At 43.0% G+C, this 17,147-nt stretch overlaps 2 protein-coding genes across 2 annotated transcripts in view; one reads left to right on the top strand and one right to left on the bottom strand.

Moving 5' to 3' along the window:
• The window catches only part of ccdc15 (coiled-coil domain containing 15), a 123,959-nt gene that overhangs the window by 43,053 nt on the left and 63,759 nt on the right, over window positions 1-17,147 (bottom strand). The gene's annotated exons all lie outside the window — the stretch shown is intronic.
• ttc3 (tetratricopeptide repeat domain 3) overlaps window positions 1-17,147 on the top strand; it is a 55,650-nt gene that overhangs the window by 13,224 nt on the left and 25,279 nt on the right. Inside the window, exons 8-17 of the mRNA XM_072446979.1 lie at window positions 2,511-2,596; window positions 4,293-4,387; window positions 4,459-4,521; window positions 4,591-4,645; window positions 6,268-6,436; window positions 6,710-6,737; window positions 6,808-7,105; window positions 10,057-10,093; window positions 11,726-11,789; window positions 14,067-14,142. Coding sequence (XP_072303080.1) covers window positions 2,511-2,596; window positions 4,293-4,387; window positions 4,459-4,521; window positions 4,591-4,645; window positions 6,268-6,436; window positions 6,710-6,737; window positions 6,808-7,105; window positions 10,057-10,093; window positions 11,726-11,789; window positions 14,067-14,142 — 971 coding nt within the window. The remainder of the gene's footprint in view (window positions 1-2,510; window positions 2,597-4,292; window positions 4,388-4,458; window positions 4,522-4,590; window positions 4,646-6,267; window positions 6,437-6,709; window positions 6,738-6,807; window positions 7,106-10,056; window positions 10,094-11,725; window positions 11,790-14,066; window positions 14,143-17,147) is intronic.

Below are 17,147 nucleotides of genomic sequence, written 5' to 3'. Positions count from 1 at the left end.
CCAATGGGCTGGACTTACCACAGAATAGTACAAATATCGGAGTTCTCGACCTAAATTCTCTTATTGACAATGACTCTTGGATGAGAGTCGAAACGTCAAATTTTTCTAACTGAGTCCAGATGACTACAACTGAAGCTTTTTCTACAGAGATCATGATCTTTAAAACTGTTTAATTCAATATAATAATGTTTCTTAGATACTAAATAAATACTGTTTACAGCATTTGACATAAGGAGATCTTGTGGAATATATAAAATCACAGCCTACAAAATAAACTAATATATACATTGCCCCGATGCTAACAACTCCAAAGGGGGCGTGGCCCTTGGGGCCCTTGGATACTTCCACATTGACATTGTCACTAATGTGCAAAACTACAGCTTTTGTTGCAAACAACTTTAAAAAGACTGAATTGTTGACTGAGTAGAGATTGACGCCCGCCGACCTAGAGATCACTTTTGGGGCAAAATTAGAGCGGGCATTTCCGAGTACAACCGAACGCAGCGGCCAATCAGATGCCCGCTTTCATCGAAATTAGATCACGGAAACCGCTCGGCCAATGAGAAGCGAGAAGACTGCGAAGTGGGCATGTCTGTCAAAACTAAACTTAAGCGATGAAAATGCCCCGAATATGGCCAAATTACTAGTTAAATCTTGATTTTTTTCGAGTAATTTAGATACAGGGGCACGGCGGGCCCTTCCTAATTCAAACCCCGGGCCCACCGGAGATTTGACTGCTTATGGGCCCCGGGGCCCCCGTCTATTTCGCAGCCTGGTCTCACAGTGACAGGGTCTCACAGTGACAGGGTCTCACAGTGACAGGGTCTCACAGTGACAGGGTCTCACAGCAAACATGCTCCCCTCAGCTCTCTCCCTTCAACAATGAGCAGAGCTCCTGTTTAAACCCTTAGCCCCTCCCCTAGCCCCTCCCCTGGGCAAACCAATTAACAAAGGATAGGGGTTAGACACAAAATGGCATAAATCAACACAAACCCCCATAATCATATTATATATATAATCATAATTGTCCCTTTAAATTGAATTTAAATCTCCCTAGCCCTCCATCCGGCTCAGATATTAATAATACAGGAAACAATAATACATAACGGGCGGTTAGGACGCACGCCAGGGCGGTTAGGACGGACGCACGCCGGGGCGGTTAGGACGAACGCCGTGGCGGTTAGGACGGACACACGCCGGGGCGGTTGCCGTGGCGGTTAGGACGCACCTCACATTTTTCCTCAGGAATTTTTCTTATGAAAATACTGCATATACCACAATATTGACTTTGAGTTTTCATCATGCCCAGCTGTTTTCTGACCTTTGTGCTAATCTCACTTCCTATTGTTTCTTTTGAAACCTCCCAATTGCCATTGCTTTATTTTACTTAATGCATCACATTTTCCATCCAGTTCTACATTTTTTATAACATTTATCTGTGTATTTGTTCATTTGAAAAGGTACAATACATATTAACTTAAATTATTCAATTCAATTCAATTTATTTTTGTAAGGCCAAAATCACAACAACAGTCGCCTCTGAGGGCCGAATGTAAATGTGCCAGATGGCTCCATAAAGTCGGTGAAATAATTGAAAAATATAATATTTTGACATTTTTTCAACAAAATGCTGCTTTTTTTTTCAGTCGGCTAGTTTCATACCGGGTCGGTCGCGTTACAGCAAACAGACATATTATTTTGCTCAGCCTAATGAGAAATAAATGATGGGGCAGTACGTTTTATGCAGTTCAAAGTGGTTTGTTGTTTGTTTGAAGCTCGAGTACATGGCCACCTCAGACCTCAGACCTGCTGCTTACGCACTGATTTTGCCGGAGGTTTGACATATTGGAGCTAGTGTGTGTGTAAATAGGTGGACAAAGATTGGCAAGGATTGTGTGGGAATGTTGCAGAGCAAGTGCACACTCTAAGTGACCACTAGAGGCAAACTACTGATTTATAAAACTGTGCGGCGTCCACTACGCAGTTTGTGCTTTACAGATCCCACCTGCCGCTGGGGTCTGTGCACGTGAACACCTCCACAACACCATGAAAGAGCTGTGCAAAGTGACTTATGAATGAGATTTAACAAAGCATGAGTCGATTATCAGAGGGGGAGGGGCAGAGGCAGGGAGTGTGCTCGGCTTCATGTGTGCCCTGTGTGTCCAGAATGAGATGAATAAACGGTCCTTCTCAGTGTTTATCATATGATCACATTATTTTTGTCATCATATCTCTGAATTTATTTTCATTTGAGGTTAAAAGATGTGTTTTCTGACTATTTCCTGGATCAAATATTTCCTAATAACTCTTCACTTCGGCTCCTCTCCACGAGTGACGTCTCCAGACTTTGTGCAGAACTTACAGGAGGGTCTCAGTTTGAGCAGAGAGTGGAAGTTTTATAAATGCCTCGTATAGTGCAGAAGGATTTAGAAATGAGACCCCTGGCCTTATGTGTATGGGGCCCACATTCATGTATGTGCTGACGTGTTTCTGCTGGGTTTTTGTTGCAGATGCTCGGTACGTGAAAGCCTTGGCCTTCAACTTTGACCAGACCATGCGCTATCTGACCGCTCGGCCCAGTGAAACGCTCATCAAGGTAGGAATGAAATATGTCTGCAGTGGGCCTGAGACTACAAGGCAAGGCCAAGTTTCCCTTAAAATTAGTGAAAAAGGGTCGAGTTAAGATAGAATGACGAGGTGGGTTTTTATATTTTGTGCTACAGACGGTTGAACTGACAAAACCAGGCCAATGAAAACTATGGCCTTGTCTGCATGAAGATAAAGTCTAGAAAGGTATTCTGCACAGGGAGCGGGCGTTTCAGGAGTCTAAAAGCTGAACTTTGAAACCAGGTCCCAGAGGACAAAGATCCGCCGTGACGCTTCTTTAGTGAAGGTTGCGCCATTGCCCCTCCTCTACTTTACAAGGCAGTTTCAGCGCATGCACATTGTCTTAGTGTTACTGTTCAACAGCGCCACCAAGGAACCTGGCATATGTATTACAACATTTTCATGCATCTTGTGTCCACACATGTGGGATGTACACATTAAAGAAACTGTTCCATACAGCTGCTGAAGCACAATTAGCCCCACCCCCGCTCTCACTATCACACATGACTGTGGCGCTTAGATCCCGACAGGGAAGGGGCAGCGCTTAATATGATTAGGGACTGTCGTGGCAGTTCCTCAAACCTTCCTCTTGAAATATAATTAATCACTACTAATCGCACAGCAAACTTGCGTTGATGTCATTCTTTATATGTAACATGAAACTTGAAAGTATTTTTGCACATTGTCTCTTTAAAAGCCCTATTGGCTCTAATTTAAATCCATTTCAATATAAATCTGTGGACACATGTTTCAAGTAAATTTACTCGGCCAAACGACGGGTTTAGTGGGGTTCAAGGCCCTTCAATGGCACTTGGCGGGTGTAACTGCCTCTTACGGTGACAGAAGTATGCTGGCCTGGTGGACTAGTGTTCTGTAATAGTTTGGTGGAATATTTGGCATATGATTTATTATGTTCTGTCGCTTAGTCAAACTGCCCTCGACTCCACTCCATGTGATTAAGGGCGTCGGTTCAGGTTTATTATACAATTTCACTCAACAAAGAGAACTGTTTAAAAGACAAGATAATCATGCATGAATTAAAACGGTAGAGTAGAAAGCTAAAGAAGGATTACATTTTGCATACTAGACCCAATAGACTGGTAATCTGTAGCTCAGATTCTTTCATGTACAGCGGGAGGGGCCTGATGTGCACGGACGGGGCGGGTCCTTACATGTACAGTGGGAGGGGCCTGATGTGCACGGACGGGGCGGGTCCTTACATGTACAGTGGGAGGGGCCCAGGGTGGGCCTGGGTATAGATGCTTATCCACAACCAATAATAAATCATGACTCTGTCAATTGAGAATGGACTGTATGGATTAGCATCATGAAAGTATCAGACGTATCAAGAATTCCTTGTGAATATGAGAACTATGCTCAATGTGTTGTAAATGTAAAAGTGAGTATGGAACATGTGTAAAACCTAAACATGAGTAAACAATTCCACCTAATGTAATAACCCTGTGCAAACTAACCAGATTACAAAGCCCAAATATTAGAATTGCATCATTTTGAAATAAACTTACTAATAAATTTGGTTCTTTTAAAAACAAACATTTCTGTGCAGCTCTAGCCGTCTCAGATTGAGCAGCAGCATTTCTAATCCGATCACTCCCCAACACGGCTTTATATTTGATTGCTTAGCATGTCTGAAAACTCTGTTTTTTGTTTCTTCAACTTTTCAGAGAAGTGAAGACATGAAGAAGAAAGGTAACGAATACTTTCAGAGGCGGCTGTATGAGGAGGCTGTCAAGTTCTACACTAAAGCCATAAGAGATTAGTAAGTTTGTATGACGAGGTGAACAGTTTATCACATTTATCACTTTGTAAACACGTATGCTTCTCCTGCAGCCCTGATAACCACATCATTTATGGGAATCGAGCCCTTTGTTATATCAAGTCCAATAATTTCATGTGAGTATGTATTTGATTGAGTTTTCTCTTCAGTATAACAGAGATTTACCCGAGTGCTGTCCGTTTCAGAAAAGCTCTGGGAGATGGAAAACGGGCCACTCTAATAAAGCCACTCTGGGCCAAGGTACTGCCCTCTTCACACGCCTCTCTGTGTCACGTCCAAGTACCCTTATACAGTCACTTTGTAGGATGCTCTAGTCTAGCTCACTCTTTGTATGAGATTTTTTTATATCAAACACCTTATTTTTTTAATGGGACTCTCTAAAAAATCTGCATTTGGTCCAGGGTTGGCACTAGTCGCACAGTCTATGTCCCAGAGCACTGATTGCAACTAAATCAATGGTTTCTAAACCTAACCCTGATCCTAACCTGTGAAACAATACATTGTCTAAACCAAACATTTGTTAAAAACAACCTAATCTTAAGCAAATAAATCATTCCTAAACATAAACCTAATCCTGATCCAAATAATCTTCTAAATATGATAAATATATTGCCAAAAATAAACATTTTCTAATAAGGCTACCCCAAATAAATTGTCTGTTTACTGTAACCCGGGCCAACATTTTTCAAGTGGGTCGGACGGTAGGTAAATTCTTATTTTTTTATTTTTTTATTTTGAAGAAAGAAAAAAAAGATCAAAATTTTGCCATTTTTTGACTCGGAGTGACCGCCAGGGGTCAGGCTTCAACAGTCCAGGGGTCGGGCTTCAATAGTCCAGGGGTCGGGCTTCAATAGTCCAGGGGTCGGGCTTCAACAGTCCAGGGGTCGGGCTTCAACAGTCCAGGGGTCGGGCTTCAACAGTCCAGGGGTCGGGCTTCACCAGTCCAGGGGTCGGGCTTCACCAGTCCAGGGGTCGGGCTTCAACAGTCCAGGGGTCGGGCTTCAACAGTCCAGGGGTCGGGCTTCAACCCGATCGGGAGACTCAATCTCACAATTTAAAAATATTTCAATTGACCTTTTGTACGCCACTATCCTTTATTTTGGTAGCGAAGGCGAGCGGGGGGAACATGCGGGGGACACGGGCGCCGTCATGTTTGTTGTGATGAGGCTGCTGGCCGTGTTTCAATCCCAGAATGCATTGCGTAAGACACCGTGATAGAGCCTGGCATGTACTATGGACATTTAAGTGGCGCCGACAGAGTCAAACCAACTTGTGAAAGTCAATTTAATGGCGCTGACACTCGTTCTGTTTCGTCGCAGAAACTTGCGGAGGACAGAATATGAAGACGTGTTGTGCGTTTTCAGTCCTTTGGGTTAAAAGATAGGTTTACCAGAGTTATAAAAATATTCCACACGGCGGTTTAGGGAAGACCGGTCGCTGAGTTGGCGAAATAATTGAAAAATAAAAGATTTTGATGTTTTATCGACAAAATGTCTATTTTTTTTTCAGTCCGCTAGTTTCACACTGGATCGGTCAGGTTACGGCAAACAGACATATTATTTTGCTCAGCCTAAAGATAATTGAATGTCAAGTTCCACCCCAGGACAAAATGCAGGCCACTACACGTGTAATAAGGGCATGTAGAAGGATCAATGGGAGCTGCAGAACTGGAAATTGGCTGAGAGAAAAACTGTTGTGTGCTTCCACCTGAAGCGAGCGCATAACCTTTTAATTGTAAATTAAGGGTTCTAAATGCAATATTTGGTGTTTCTACCTCCCATTATTTATGCAATACTTCAAAATGTGCATTAAAAATAAGGGGGTAGAAATGCAGTTGCTGATACTATGTTGGCCTCTTGCAGGGGCACTATCGGTACTGCGAGGCCCTTTTTGGTTTGGGGGAAATGCGCCGGGCTCTGGAGGCCAACAGCTCGGCCCAGATCCAGTGTAAGCAGGACCCAGAAGGCATCAAGGACCTGGAGATGCAGCATCACAAGTTCACCGCCCACATCTCTGACTGCGCCAGAAATGGTACACTTTGTCCCTTTTAAAATAGTTTTACTGTATTATAAAGTTCCTACAATCATTATTGAATTGCCTCAGGTGCTATGTTCTCCTTCTCAGTGTACGGACCGGCCATTTTATTGAGTTCTCTGCTGAATTGTGGTGAACGATATGCCCAAAAAACATATGCCATGATTTCCAAATAGACTAGATCACAATAGTATCTTTTAGCTATCACTGATACACACATTTTGGTCTGTACATATTGGTTACTAACCAACATATTTGGGTGTTTTTCAGCTCATCTAAAGAGGAATTTGTCGCAAAAGTAAGTACTTGTGTGATTTAAAACGATTAATTTCTAACTTACATGTTTATAACTATTAAACTGTCCATAGACCAAACCCCGTCAAAGAAGCTAGTGCACCCCCTAGTGGTAAAGCGGAAAAGAATGCCCCAGTATCCCTTAATGGTAAAGTCGATCAGAAGGCAGCAGCGCCCCCTAATGGTTATGGCAATGGGGCGAAGAAATCTGTTGCTGCCCCAATTGCTAAAGCAGAGAAGAAAGCTGCCCAGGCGCCCAGTGCGGTAGACAAGAAGACAGCGGCGCCCTCTATTGGCACAGAGAAGAAGCCCCCTGCGCCCCATGATGCAGGTGCATACCTGAAGGCTGCAGCACCTGTCGGAGAGAAAAAGGTAAGGCTAGGGTATGTGGTGGTAGAGGAACAGCCTTCAACTTTAGGCTCAGGCTCATCTCCAGAGACAAAAAATAATATCTAAATGTTTCGTGACTTTATTCAGACTATTTTTACAAAGCACCAGAATGTGCTAAATGCTTGAGGTTCAATTATTGCTCAAAATTTGAACCATAAAATGAACCACAAAGTGCAGAAATATCTATATTTATACTGAATTGGACGATTGCCCTAGTTCAGGGGTGTCCAAACGTTTTGCAAAGGGGGCCAGATCTGGTGAGGTGAAAATGTGTGTGAGGGCCATTCAGCCTGACATTCCTCACATGGAACACAAATAAATCTGAACACTTTTGTCACTCATTTCATATTTACTTTTTAATTTATATTTTAATAAGCTTAAACATTATTTGGTTCCTTTGAAACATGACATATTATTGGCAATTAAATGTTCACTGTAGACATGACATATTATTGGAACTTTTAAATTCAAAATGGAGAAATATCTTATCTTATTCAGATTCAGCAACCATAGACCACAAGTCTCAGTGCAAATATATTTATAACTCTGGTTTTGATAGTCACAAAACAAAATGTATTCGCTGAGATTTTAGAATGTAGTCGTGACGGATGACGTGCCTGCTCTAATGTGAAGGGTGATACTGAGATCTGGACTGCAGGTCATAGGTCAGGTCTGGCTCAAAGGCAGTGGTTTTGATGCGCAAACTTTTACGCAGGTGAGAGTCAGTTAGTCGTGTCCTCACGCGGCTCTTGTTAAAGTTCATAACCGAAAAGCTCTTCTCACACAAATCCGTCGAGCCGAACAAGCTCAGGATTTTCTTAGCAAATGTTGGAATCTCTTGGAACCTGCCTTCATCCAGCTGAGAGAGAGCTGTTGGTGTCGACTGCAGCACCCGGCGTCACACTGCAGCACAATGAGCTCCAGCTGCAGGTGGTCCGGAGCAGTATCAGGGGCCACGGAGAAAGGAGAGGAAAACGTCGTGATCTCCTTCTCAATAGCTGCAAAATCCTAAAAGCGTTGTTGAAACTCCTCAGCCAGAGATGAGATGTCTGCTGCATACCTCCTTGTTTGCGCGTGGATATTGCTCTGTGGAAAGCTGGTCATGATTCCCTGCAGCGCCGGGAACTGTGTGGTATTGGGAGTGTGCGGTATTGGGAGTGTGCGGTATTGGCAGTGTGCGGTACTGGCAGTGTGCGGTATTGGGAGTGTGCGGTATTGGCAGTGTGCGGTATTGGGCTGTGGTTGTGACAGGTGCCTTTGGAAAAGTTTCAGCTTGGTTCTAAAGGCTTTGATGTGTGAATACAGTTGGCTTCTCACTGCATTTGGCCCCTGAAGGCTCGTGTTCAGCAGGTTCAGGTGCTTTGTTGTGTCAACTAAAAAACCCAAATCAGCCAGCCAAACTGGGTCACATAGTTCTGGGATTGATTGTCCCTTTTTTGCCATGAACTCTCCGATTTCCTGCCTAAGAGAGTAGAAGCGCTGCAGTGCAGAGCCCTGACTAAGCCATCTCATGTCGTTGTAATAGAAAACATCTCCGTATTCAGCCTGGATGTCGATCAGAAACTGTTGTAACTGACGGTGGCACAGGGCTTTGGAGCGAATATAATTAATAGCCTTTATTACCGGTTTCATAACATGATAATTTTTTAGATGTTTGGCACATAAAACTTCCTGGTGAATAATGCAATGAAGTTTTACAGCTTTACCTCCTTACGAGATACGAGTTGATAATCCACTCCGTTCAGCAGCCATGGCAGGTGCGCCGTCAGTAATAATCCCAGAAACGGGCCACAATTGGCCCGCGGGCCGGACTTTGGACATGTCTGACCTAGATTTTTCTGTCACCTTTTGAGGTAATTTGTAATGGTTTTAATTGCAGATGATATTTTGCTGCTTGTGTTTTCTCTCTTTGGATCCTCGGACAGCTCACAGCTTTGTGACGCCTTGTGACGCCTTGTTCAGCACAGATAGGGGATGAGTTCTGCACATGGACCCTGGCTCTTTATGCCTTGGAACTGAATGAGTGCACATGATCAGGGGCCTGGACTCTCCTTAGTGATGGGGAAAGACATTAAGGCATAAGAAGAACATGCAAACTTCACAAAGAAAGGTCCTCTGTCAGTGGGACATTTTTGCTGTGTTTTGGGACAGCCCTATTTCTCTATTTCTGTTGGACTGAGATCAATGAGGTGCTGCGGATTGTCTTTGACACTGATATTCCATTGGACTTTAAAACAATGTACCTCGGCTGTAGGACTCCAGCAATGAAGATGATTAATGGATACCTGTGGAGTGTACTTTTATCTGCAGCTAAAAAGCAGTAACAAAGAAAGGGATTTTGGGGACTGAGCCGACTGTGAAGGACTGGACTGAGATAACTTTAGACATTTATAAAAAGGGAGTGTCTCCAGAGCCGCGGCGCGCGGCCGAAACTGCCATGTTATTTTGTGCCGCGGCTCCTGAAACTGCCGCGCTATTTGACCGCGCCGTTTTAGACCGCGCCGGGTTAAGGTTAGGGTCAGGGTCAGGGTCAGGGTTAGCCATGAGGCTATATGGCAGTGCCGTGGCTCTGCAGCCACGGCCTTATGAAATTGAAAAACTGACTTTTAGGCTGAACATAAACATGTCCAAATTTAACACACTTGAAAAATTGGGATCGGTACATTGGGGGACATGTGCCTTTTTATTATTTGGGACCAGGCGACAGAAGCACATCACACCCACTGCTTGTCCAAGATTCTCTTGATTGTTTTTAAATGCTTAATGATCCTTCCCTTCTGTTTTACTATGTGTTTTTGTATTCATGTGTTTTATTTCGGCTTGTATCTGTATAAATGTGTACACATGTGGTTTGATTTTGACTATAAGTACCAGGGTTGAACCCGGTCTACAAAATGTGTGTGCAGAGGTTTATGACGTCTTCTATTTTGCAGGAGCCTGTGGAAAATCTGAAGAAAAAGACCCAAGTCGGTGAGTGAGAGGACATACAGTGCATCCGGAGAGTAGTCCCATTCACTTTTCCACATTTTGTTATGTTACAGACTTATTCCAAAGTGGATTAAATCTACAAACCCTAACCCTACAGAAAATGCGCTATAATGATAACATGAAAGATGTAAATTGCAAATTTGGTGAAACAAAACAAAACAAACATCCACTCTCTTCTAGAGCTGGGCCCTGCCAAATTGAGCAATCCGGGGAGAAGGGCCTTAGTCAGGGAGGAGACCAAGAACCTGATGACAGATTTCCACTCAAACAGATCTCCAGCATGTCTCTGGAGAGAGGAGAACCTTCCAGAAGAACAACCATCTCTGCAGCACTCCACCATCAGTCCTGTGCGGTCGAGGGGCCAGACTGAAGCCACTCCTCAGTAAAAGGCACATGAGTTTGTAAAAAGGCTCCTGAAGGACTCAGACCATGAGAAACAAACTTATCTGTCTGATGAAACAAAGATTCAACTCTTTGGCTTGAATAGAAGTTTCATGTCTGGAGGAAACCAGGCCTCGCTCAGCACCTGGACAGCACCATCACTACAGTGAAGCATGGTGAAGGCAGCACCATCACTACAGTGAAGCGTGGTGGAGGCAGCACCATCACTACAGTGAAGCATGGTGGAGGCTGCACCATCACTACAGTGAAGCGTGGTGGAGGCAGCACCATCACTACAGTGAAGCGTGGTGGAGGCAGCACCATCACTACAGTGAAGCGTGGTGGAGGCAGCACCATCACTACAGTGAAGCGTGGTGGAGGCAGCACCATCACTACAGTGAAGCGTGGTGGAGGCAGCACCATCACTACAGTGAAGCGTGGTGGAGGCAGCACCATCACTACAGTGAAGCGTGGTGGAGGCAGCACCATCTCTACAGTGAAGCATGGTGGAGGCAGCATCAGCTGTGGGCGTGTTCTTCAGCAGGAACTGGGAGTCAGGATCAACAGAGAGATGAATGCAGCAGTTACAAAGACGTCCTTGATGAAAACCTGCTCCAGAGGCTCTGGACCTCGGACTGGGGCCAAGGGTCATCTTCAACAAGACAAAGACTCTCAGCACACAGCAGGAGAACAAAGGAGTGTCTACAGCACAACTCTGTGAATGTCCTTAAGTGGCCCAGAGGCCACACTTGAACCCAACTGAACATCTCTGGAGATCTGAAAATGGCTGTGAACTGACGCTCACCATCCAACCTGATGGAGCTGGAGAGGTTCAGAAGAAGAATGGGACAAACTGTCCATAAAGGTGTGTGAGCTTGTGGCATTAAACCCCAAAAGACTTGCGGCTGTGATTAGGGCCAAAGGAGCTTCAAGGACTGGGAATTCTTATGTGTGCTTTGTATTATTTTTATTCAAATGGATTTGCCCATAATTCAAACAATCTTCTTTCACATTGTCCTTATATGGGATATTGTTGGTAGATTTTTGAGACAAATAATGAAATTAATCCATTTAGGAATAAGGCTGTAACATAACATAACATACATGTGGAAAAGGTAATATTTTAGTACTTTCTGGATGAACTGTAAGTAACTTAATAATTCAGAGCATAATGAAAAGTACAGAACATTTTGAAGCTTGGCAATATAATAAAACGGGTTTGTTGTACTTCAGTTGACCACAGCAGGAGCCATGCGACTCCTCAGACTCCGCCTCCGGACACTAAACCTGCCAAAAGGTTTGTAAAACTCTGACAGAACTTCTCTAACAGTGTTTTATTTGACTTGGAATCTTGCTGTGTTCCAGGCAATTGAGTCTGGTCATTACCCACCAGCATTCCAGCTGAATTAATACATATAAATAATATTGCTAACGCTAAACCAATGACTAAAACCAACATGTTCAATAACACAGTATTGTAGAATTTAACCTCTGAAAAATGTTGACATTATTCATTTTATGGTAAATCACTGTTGTAGCACGTCGGTTTATCTCATGTCAGCTGCGAGTACATCTCCCATCTCCAGGTCACAAGTAGGAATTGCCAGTTCCATCGGCATTCCAGAGCATAATTTCAAGTCTGAGGTCATATGGTGCCGAGTCTGGGTCACGGGCTGAACATTACGTAAAAATGGAAAACTCACGTCTCAGACTATAGAACTTACAATTACTAGAGTGTCATGAGTCCATTCAGCGGGCGTGTGATCGCTGAGGGGAGAAAACTTGTTGTAGAAGGGAAGCTCACGGTGCACTACAGGCCGGCGTTCAGCGCCTCGTTCCCTCCGAAGTGTCACAAATTGGTCCCTATTCTGTTCCTGGTCTAGTCCCGGCTGCACGGGAGGTGCTGGGAGATAAGTCTTAGCCTTGCTAGAACTGCTAATGCTAATGCAAAAGTGAGCTGAATGATGCTCCAGATCCTGTTGCGCGGCCCGGTAAACCTGATACTACAACCTGGCTATAGCTAGACTTTAGTTCCTCCAAACAGCGGATCCGCGCTTCTAACTCCGTAACCCTGGCCTGCAAAGCTATTACTACACTGTACTTAACGCACCTGTCGTCAGAAAAAGTGCCAGGGTTCTGACTCGACATGAGACAACTAGAGCAGGTAAAGGGAGGAAGATTCAGCCATGGCGCTAGTGGTTAGGCTAGCTGAGGCTAGAGAGCGAAGGGTTTTTTAATCACACTGAACAAAAGTGAGCTGAATGATGCTCCAGATTGTTTGTGGAGCAATCAAACTTTCGATGGTGTATAGGAAGCTAAAATAGTGTGTATAATAGCGGATTAACGATATAAAGTAGCGAACAACGCTCAAAACAGAAGTCACTCGCCTGGAAGTGACGTCACAGGAAGCCCACCCTTTGTAATGTAAATACACCAAAGCCAATCTCTCAATCTGGTCTGCCATCGCACCAAGAGGACAACAACACAGGGAAACACAACAACGCAACAACTGGTGAGGCTCTTATTGGACGCGCGTCCAGGACGTCCAAAGCATCTGCTTTCAAATGTACAGGCATCCAACTCAGATGTCCAGCATGAATTTGGACGCAGTGGTGTGAATGCACTATTATGCTGCGTTCCAGTCGCCCACGGAGATCAGAACTCGGGCCTCGCGGTCAAAAACAATGATCATTACATTCCAGTGTATGGACTGTAACGACTCAAATCTAACAATAAAAACCCAAGAAAGTGCTCAAATCAACCCAAAATGTGGATTCAATTACAATGTTATTTCATTTGTGAGTTATACATCAATAATTAAATTAGAATTTCTGCTTTTGTTGCCAGTAGTTCCATGTAGCTGTTAGCAACATAAGTATATACCTGCAAGCGGCAATGATCAGCCCTCGCCCCGCCGCTGCCACGCCGCCCAGCAACGCAAGAGGAGGGGGTGCTAACGCGCCCCAATTTTCCTTTTATTACTGAATCCGCTGCGCTATCGCGCCATCTCTCCTTTACTTGGCAAATGATCGGAAAACTCCAAACTCTTTGACTTAAGTGTTCATTCTTTTCAACTTCAGTCTAACATTTTCGCAAAGATTTTGGCAGCAGCCTTTTGTTTGGTGGTAAACCATATCTATAGCATTATTTGAGTGTTGACAACATGCTACATTTTGGATATGATGAAAAACGGCCTCCGGCTAAATATATCTCTGGCAAAGCTAAACCAGCAGACTAGTCGTTGCTGCGCCTGGTCTTAACCTGTGCGTTTGCAAGAAAACAGAGTATTCTGAGCCCGTTGCCTTGTAGTATAAATTAAGGAGGAATTGCACGTGTCGTATCAACTTTGCAAACAAAGCGAACATATTTGCCTCTAGCTCTGTCCGTCTCCATTTTTTATCTGCACATTAAATGATCTGTTCCTGTCAGATCCTGTCACAATGAAGCTGCTTCTGTAGCTAAAGTCATAGAGGCCTTTTATTTTGTAAGGTCACAGGAAAAGACACTTTTCCAAACCAAGTTTGATTCTGTTTATGCTCTGACTTGAATCCTTACCACAATGCTTTACCTACAGTGGGAACCCGCTCACACAAGGCAAAGCTGAAACCACCACCAGAGGGCAGTCAAAGAGCCCTCAAAGGGAACAGAAGGTATACAACCAGAACAACACTTGAGCTGAAACGTACTATCATTTTTCGTATGATTTTCAGGCGCATCTTGTCAAGCTCAATCATCAGTAGTTGAAGTCAAGTTGCTGGTGCTTCAGAGTCATAGTGTGGACTAAATACAACTGGACTCATGCAGAGGCATAGCTACACAACAGGCAAGATAGGCAATTGATTGGGGCCCCTTCATCATCAAGGGTCCCCAGACAGCAGTCTGGTTACAATAGGATCATTGCAGTTATTAAAACCATGGACAGGTCTCTCTGAGTGTAGTTTTATACTTTGACCACAATAGGGGGGATTACATCATGGGCCACTGCAATAACTAACTGGCATTATTGTTGTTGTAAAACAGAAAAACCATACTAATGTTTATAGGCGTGGTTCACTCTCTTTTCACCTCACGTCTGCCTCATGTAAATGATCCACAGGAAACGTGTCCAATTTAGAGAATCCTGAGTGAGTTAGCTTTACTGATGGTACCACATCTTTGAACTGTTTTTGTTTGGCCACGAGGAGTTTCACACATGCAAAGTCTTGAAACATGACAGTCCTAATAGAGCGTTAATACATTGCACTCTATAGTTATTATGGTGATACAAATTATTTGTAGATTAATGGTTGCATATTGTAAAGTGTTAAAGTGTCTTTAGTTGTTAAAGTCGTGTAGTGTGGACTCTCTCAGGACAGGGAGAGACTGTAGTGTAAACCCTCAACAACATTCTAAATATCTCGGAAACTCGTGTAGTGTGTCCCCAGCTTTAGAGAGGTTTCAAATTAAGTGTAAAATTCATGTGAAAAGAAAGTTTACATTTATCATTAGCCGTGTTTCGACCGGCCTTGATTGCTCAGACCAGATTGGTTTAGAGCACTTTGTAATGGTTCAATTGCCATGTATCTATGGGAGCAGCACAGAGCAGTCCGAAGGGGAGATACACTACCTTCCAGAGGATGCTGACTTGCTTTGGGGTCGCTGGAAGGCTTTAGCGTGCAATGATTGCTCATGAGAGAACGTTTTCAGATGAAAACAAATGGCATAATTGAAATAATAATTCCTCACCAAACGCGCTGAGTTGATCTTGTGATAAACCGCCACATTTCCAGTGATATCTTAATTTAGCCAACAGACTTGGTAAAACAAAGGTAGCACATGCTGGCATCAGCTGTGCCCTTTTTATGGACGCACGGCACTAACTTTAAGACTGAATAGATATTTCTAGTACATAATGCATTTCATAAAGAGACGTGAAAACACAGCGTAGGAGAGAAGAGATGAAGGTAGACCAGAAGTCATTTCTTGTTTACTCTAGCTTAACCTGTTCACGCCCACCCGCCCGCGCAAAAATCATACTTTAGAAGTTCTATTACATCATCACTTTTATTTTTGTTGTCAATACCAGCAAGTTGTACATCATTTTAAAGATTATTTTCTCAACAAAACAAATATGTCATTAATTTACATTTAAAAATACGCCCCAATAAGCAGTTACCAATAGTTTGTCATAAAGTCTCAACTTTTCATCAACATTTCTTACCTGTTTTGCGAATTATGACGGCCTCATCGACGTTCAATCCTTCAGTAAGTGGACTCGTTCTGTCCGTAATATTCCACAGAAAAACAATATCCACTTGTATTTTTCCTGAAGTTATCCAATTTCGAGATATTGTCAAGTAAATAAAGTTTTCTTCTGTGAAAATATTCACAACGAACGCTCGTCCGGCGCATTTCTCCGTCCATAACAAATGACCTGTTTGACTGTTAGCTACAGAATGAGACCATCCACCATTTTTTTGTCCACGGGTTTGTTTTTTACAGCCTCCGGAAAAAAATATGCGCCGCTTCAGACGCACGCATGCATCTTGTTTACATGCACATAGCGTCTCGTAAAGATGACGTAGAAGATTTTGATTGACATATTATTCTAGCCAATGAGCTAAGCTTTCGAACGGTGGGTGTTTTTTAGGAAACAGCCAGAGCTTCTGTTTACAATACAGATGCGCAAAGGCTGTCAAGAGCGGCGACCAGATTTTACGCATCACATTTTCTGATTTTATTAGCCTTTTGGACGCGCATTTTGTTAGATATATGTATTATTATATCAATAAAAAAATAAAATACAATTTACTATTATTTTTTCACCTCTATATGGGAAATTCATGGGTAAACTCATATTAACAATTTTTTACATACATTGTTTTTAGCAGTTATAATAGGTATTAGTGGTCTACAACACATCAAAATGTATGTTTTATGATCATAGAGGAGCTAAAATTGTAATAAAACAGTTTGGCACAGTTGGCACATACGGTCTTTGGATAACTTGTTCCGAATATACTTTTTGATACAAAAAGGTCAACATCACCAAAATGCCTGTTCCTAGAGATCTGAAACTTTACACAGTTGTTGTCAACAAGATAAACATCATGTACAGTGAACAGCATAAGCACACAATGAAGTATGTCATGCTCAGGACCATTACAAATTGACAATATTCAGGCGAGAGTAAAAAAATGATGTTTTGTTTATGTTTGGGCTTCTGTAGTGTAAGTTCTGAAGCCCTGACAGTGTTCATGTGCACATCTGCAGAAACTAGAAGGCCTAAGCTTTCTAATGATGCATCACACTTGTGGGCTGTAAGATCCTCTTTTAATAAGCAATGCCATTTGGGTCCAACCATTGTGCACAGGGCCAAATAGGCGGATGGTAACCGGTTGTGTCACGTCTCAAAGCGCCACAAACTTGAAATTACTGACATTTATTTAAATTCTTTGCACCTCTTCAATGCATTTGAACATTGCTTTATGTAATGGATAGGGTTTGGATAATGTTAGAAGCAATATGCACTGGAAATACAGTATTTTCCGTTTGGCTGCTAGTAACATGCGCTAGCTTTGTTTTTACATTTGGGCTCAAACAAGTATGTTTGCATCAGGGGAAATATAATTTATCACAAGATTAAGTCAGTGGTTGGTGAGAACTTATTCTTTTC

Source organism: Eucyclogobius newberryi, unplaced genomic scaffold (assembly GCF_026437365.1).
Source record: "Eucyclogobius newberryi isolate DKJ021-1_F unplaced genomic scaffold, fEucNew1.0.hap1 SCAF_15, whole genome shotgun sequence".
NCBI lineage: Eukaryota > Metazoa > Chordata > Actinopteri > Gobiiformes > Gobiidae > Eucyclogobius > Eucyclogobius newberryi.
The sequence above is the reverse complement of the archived record's forward strand: the minus strand, read 5'-3'. Positions and strand labels throughout refer to the sequence as shown.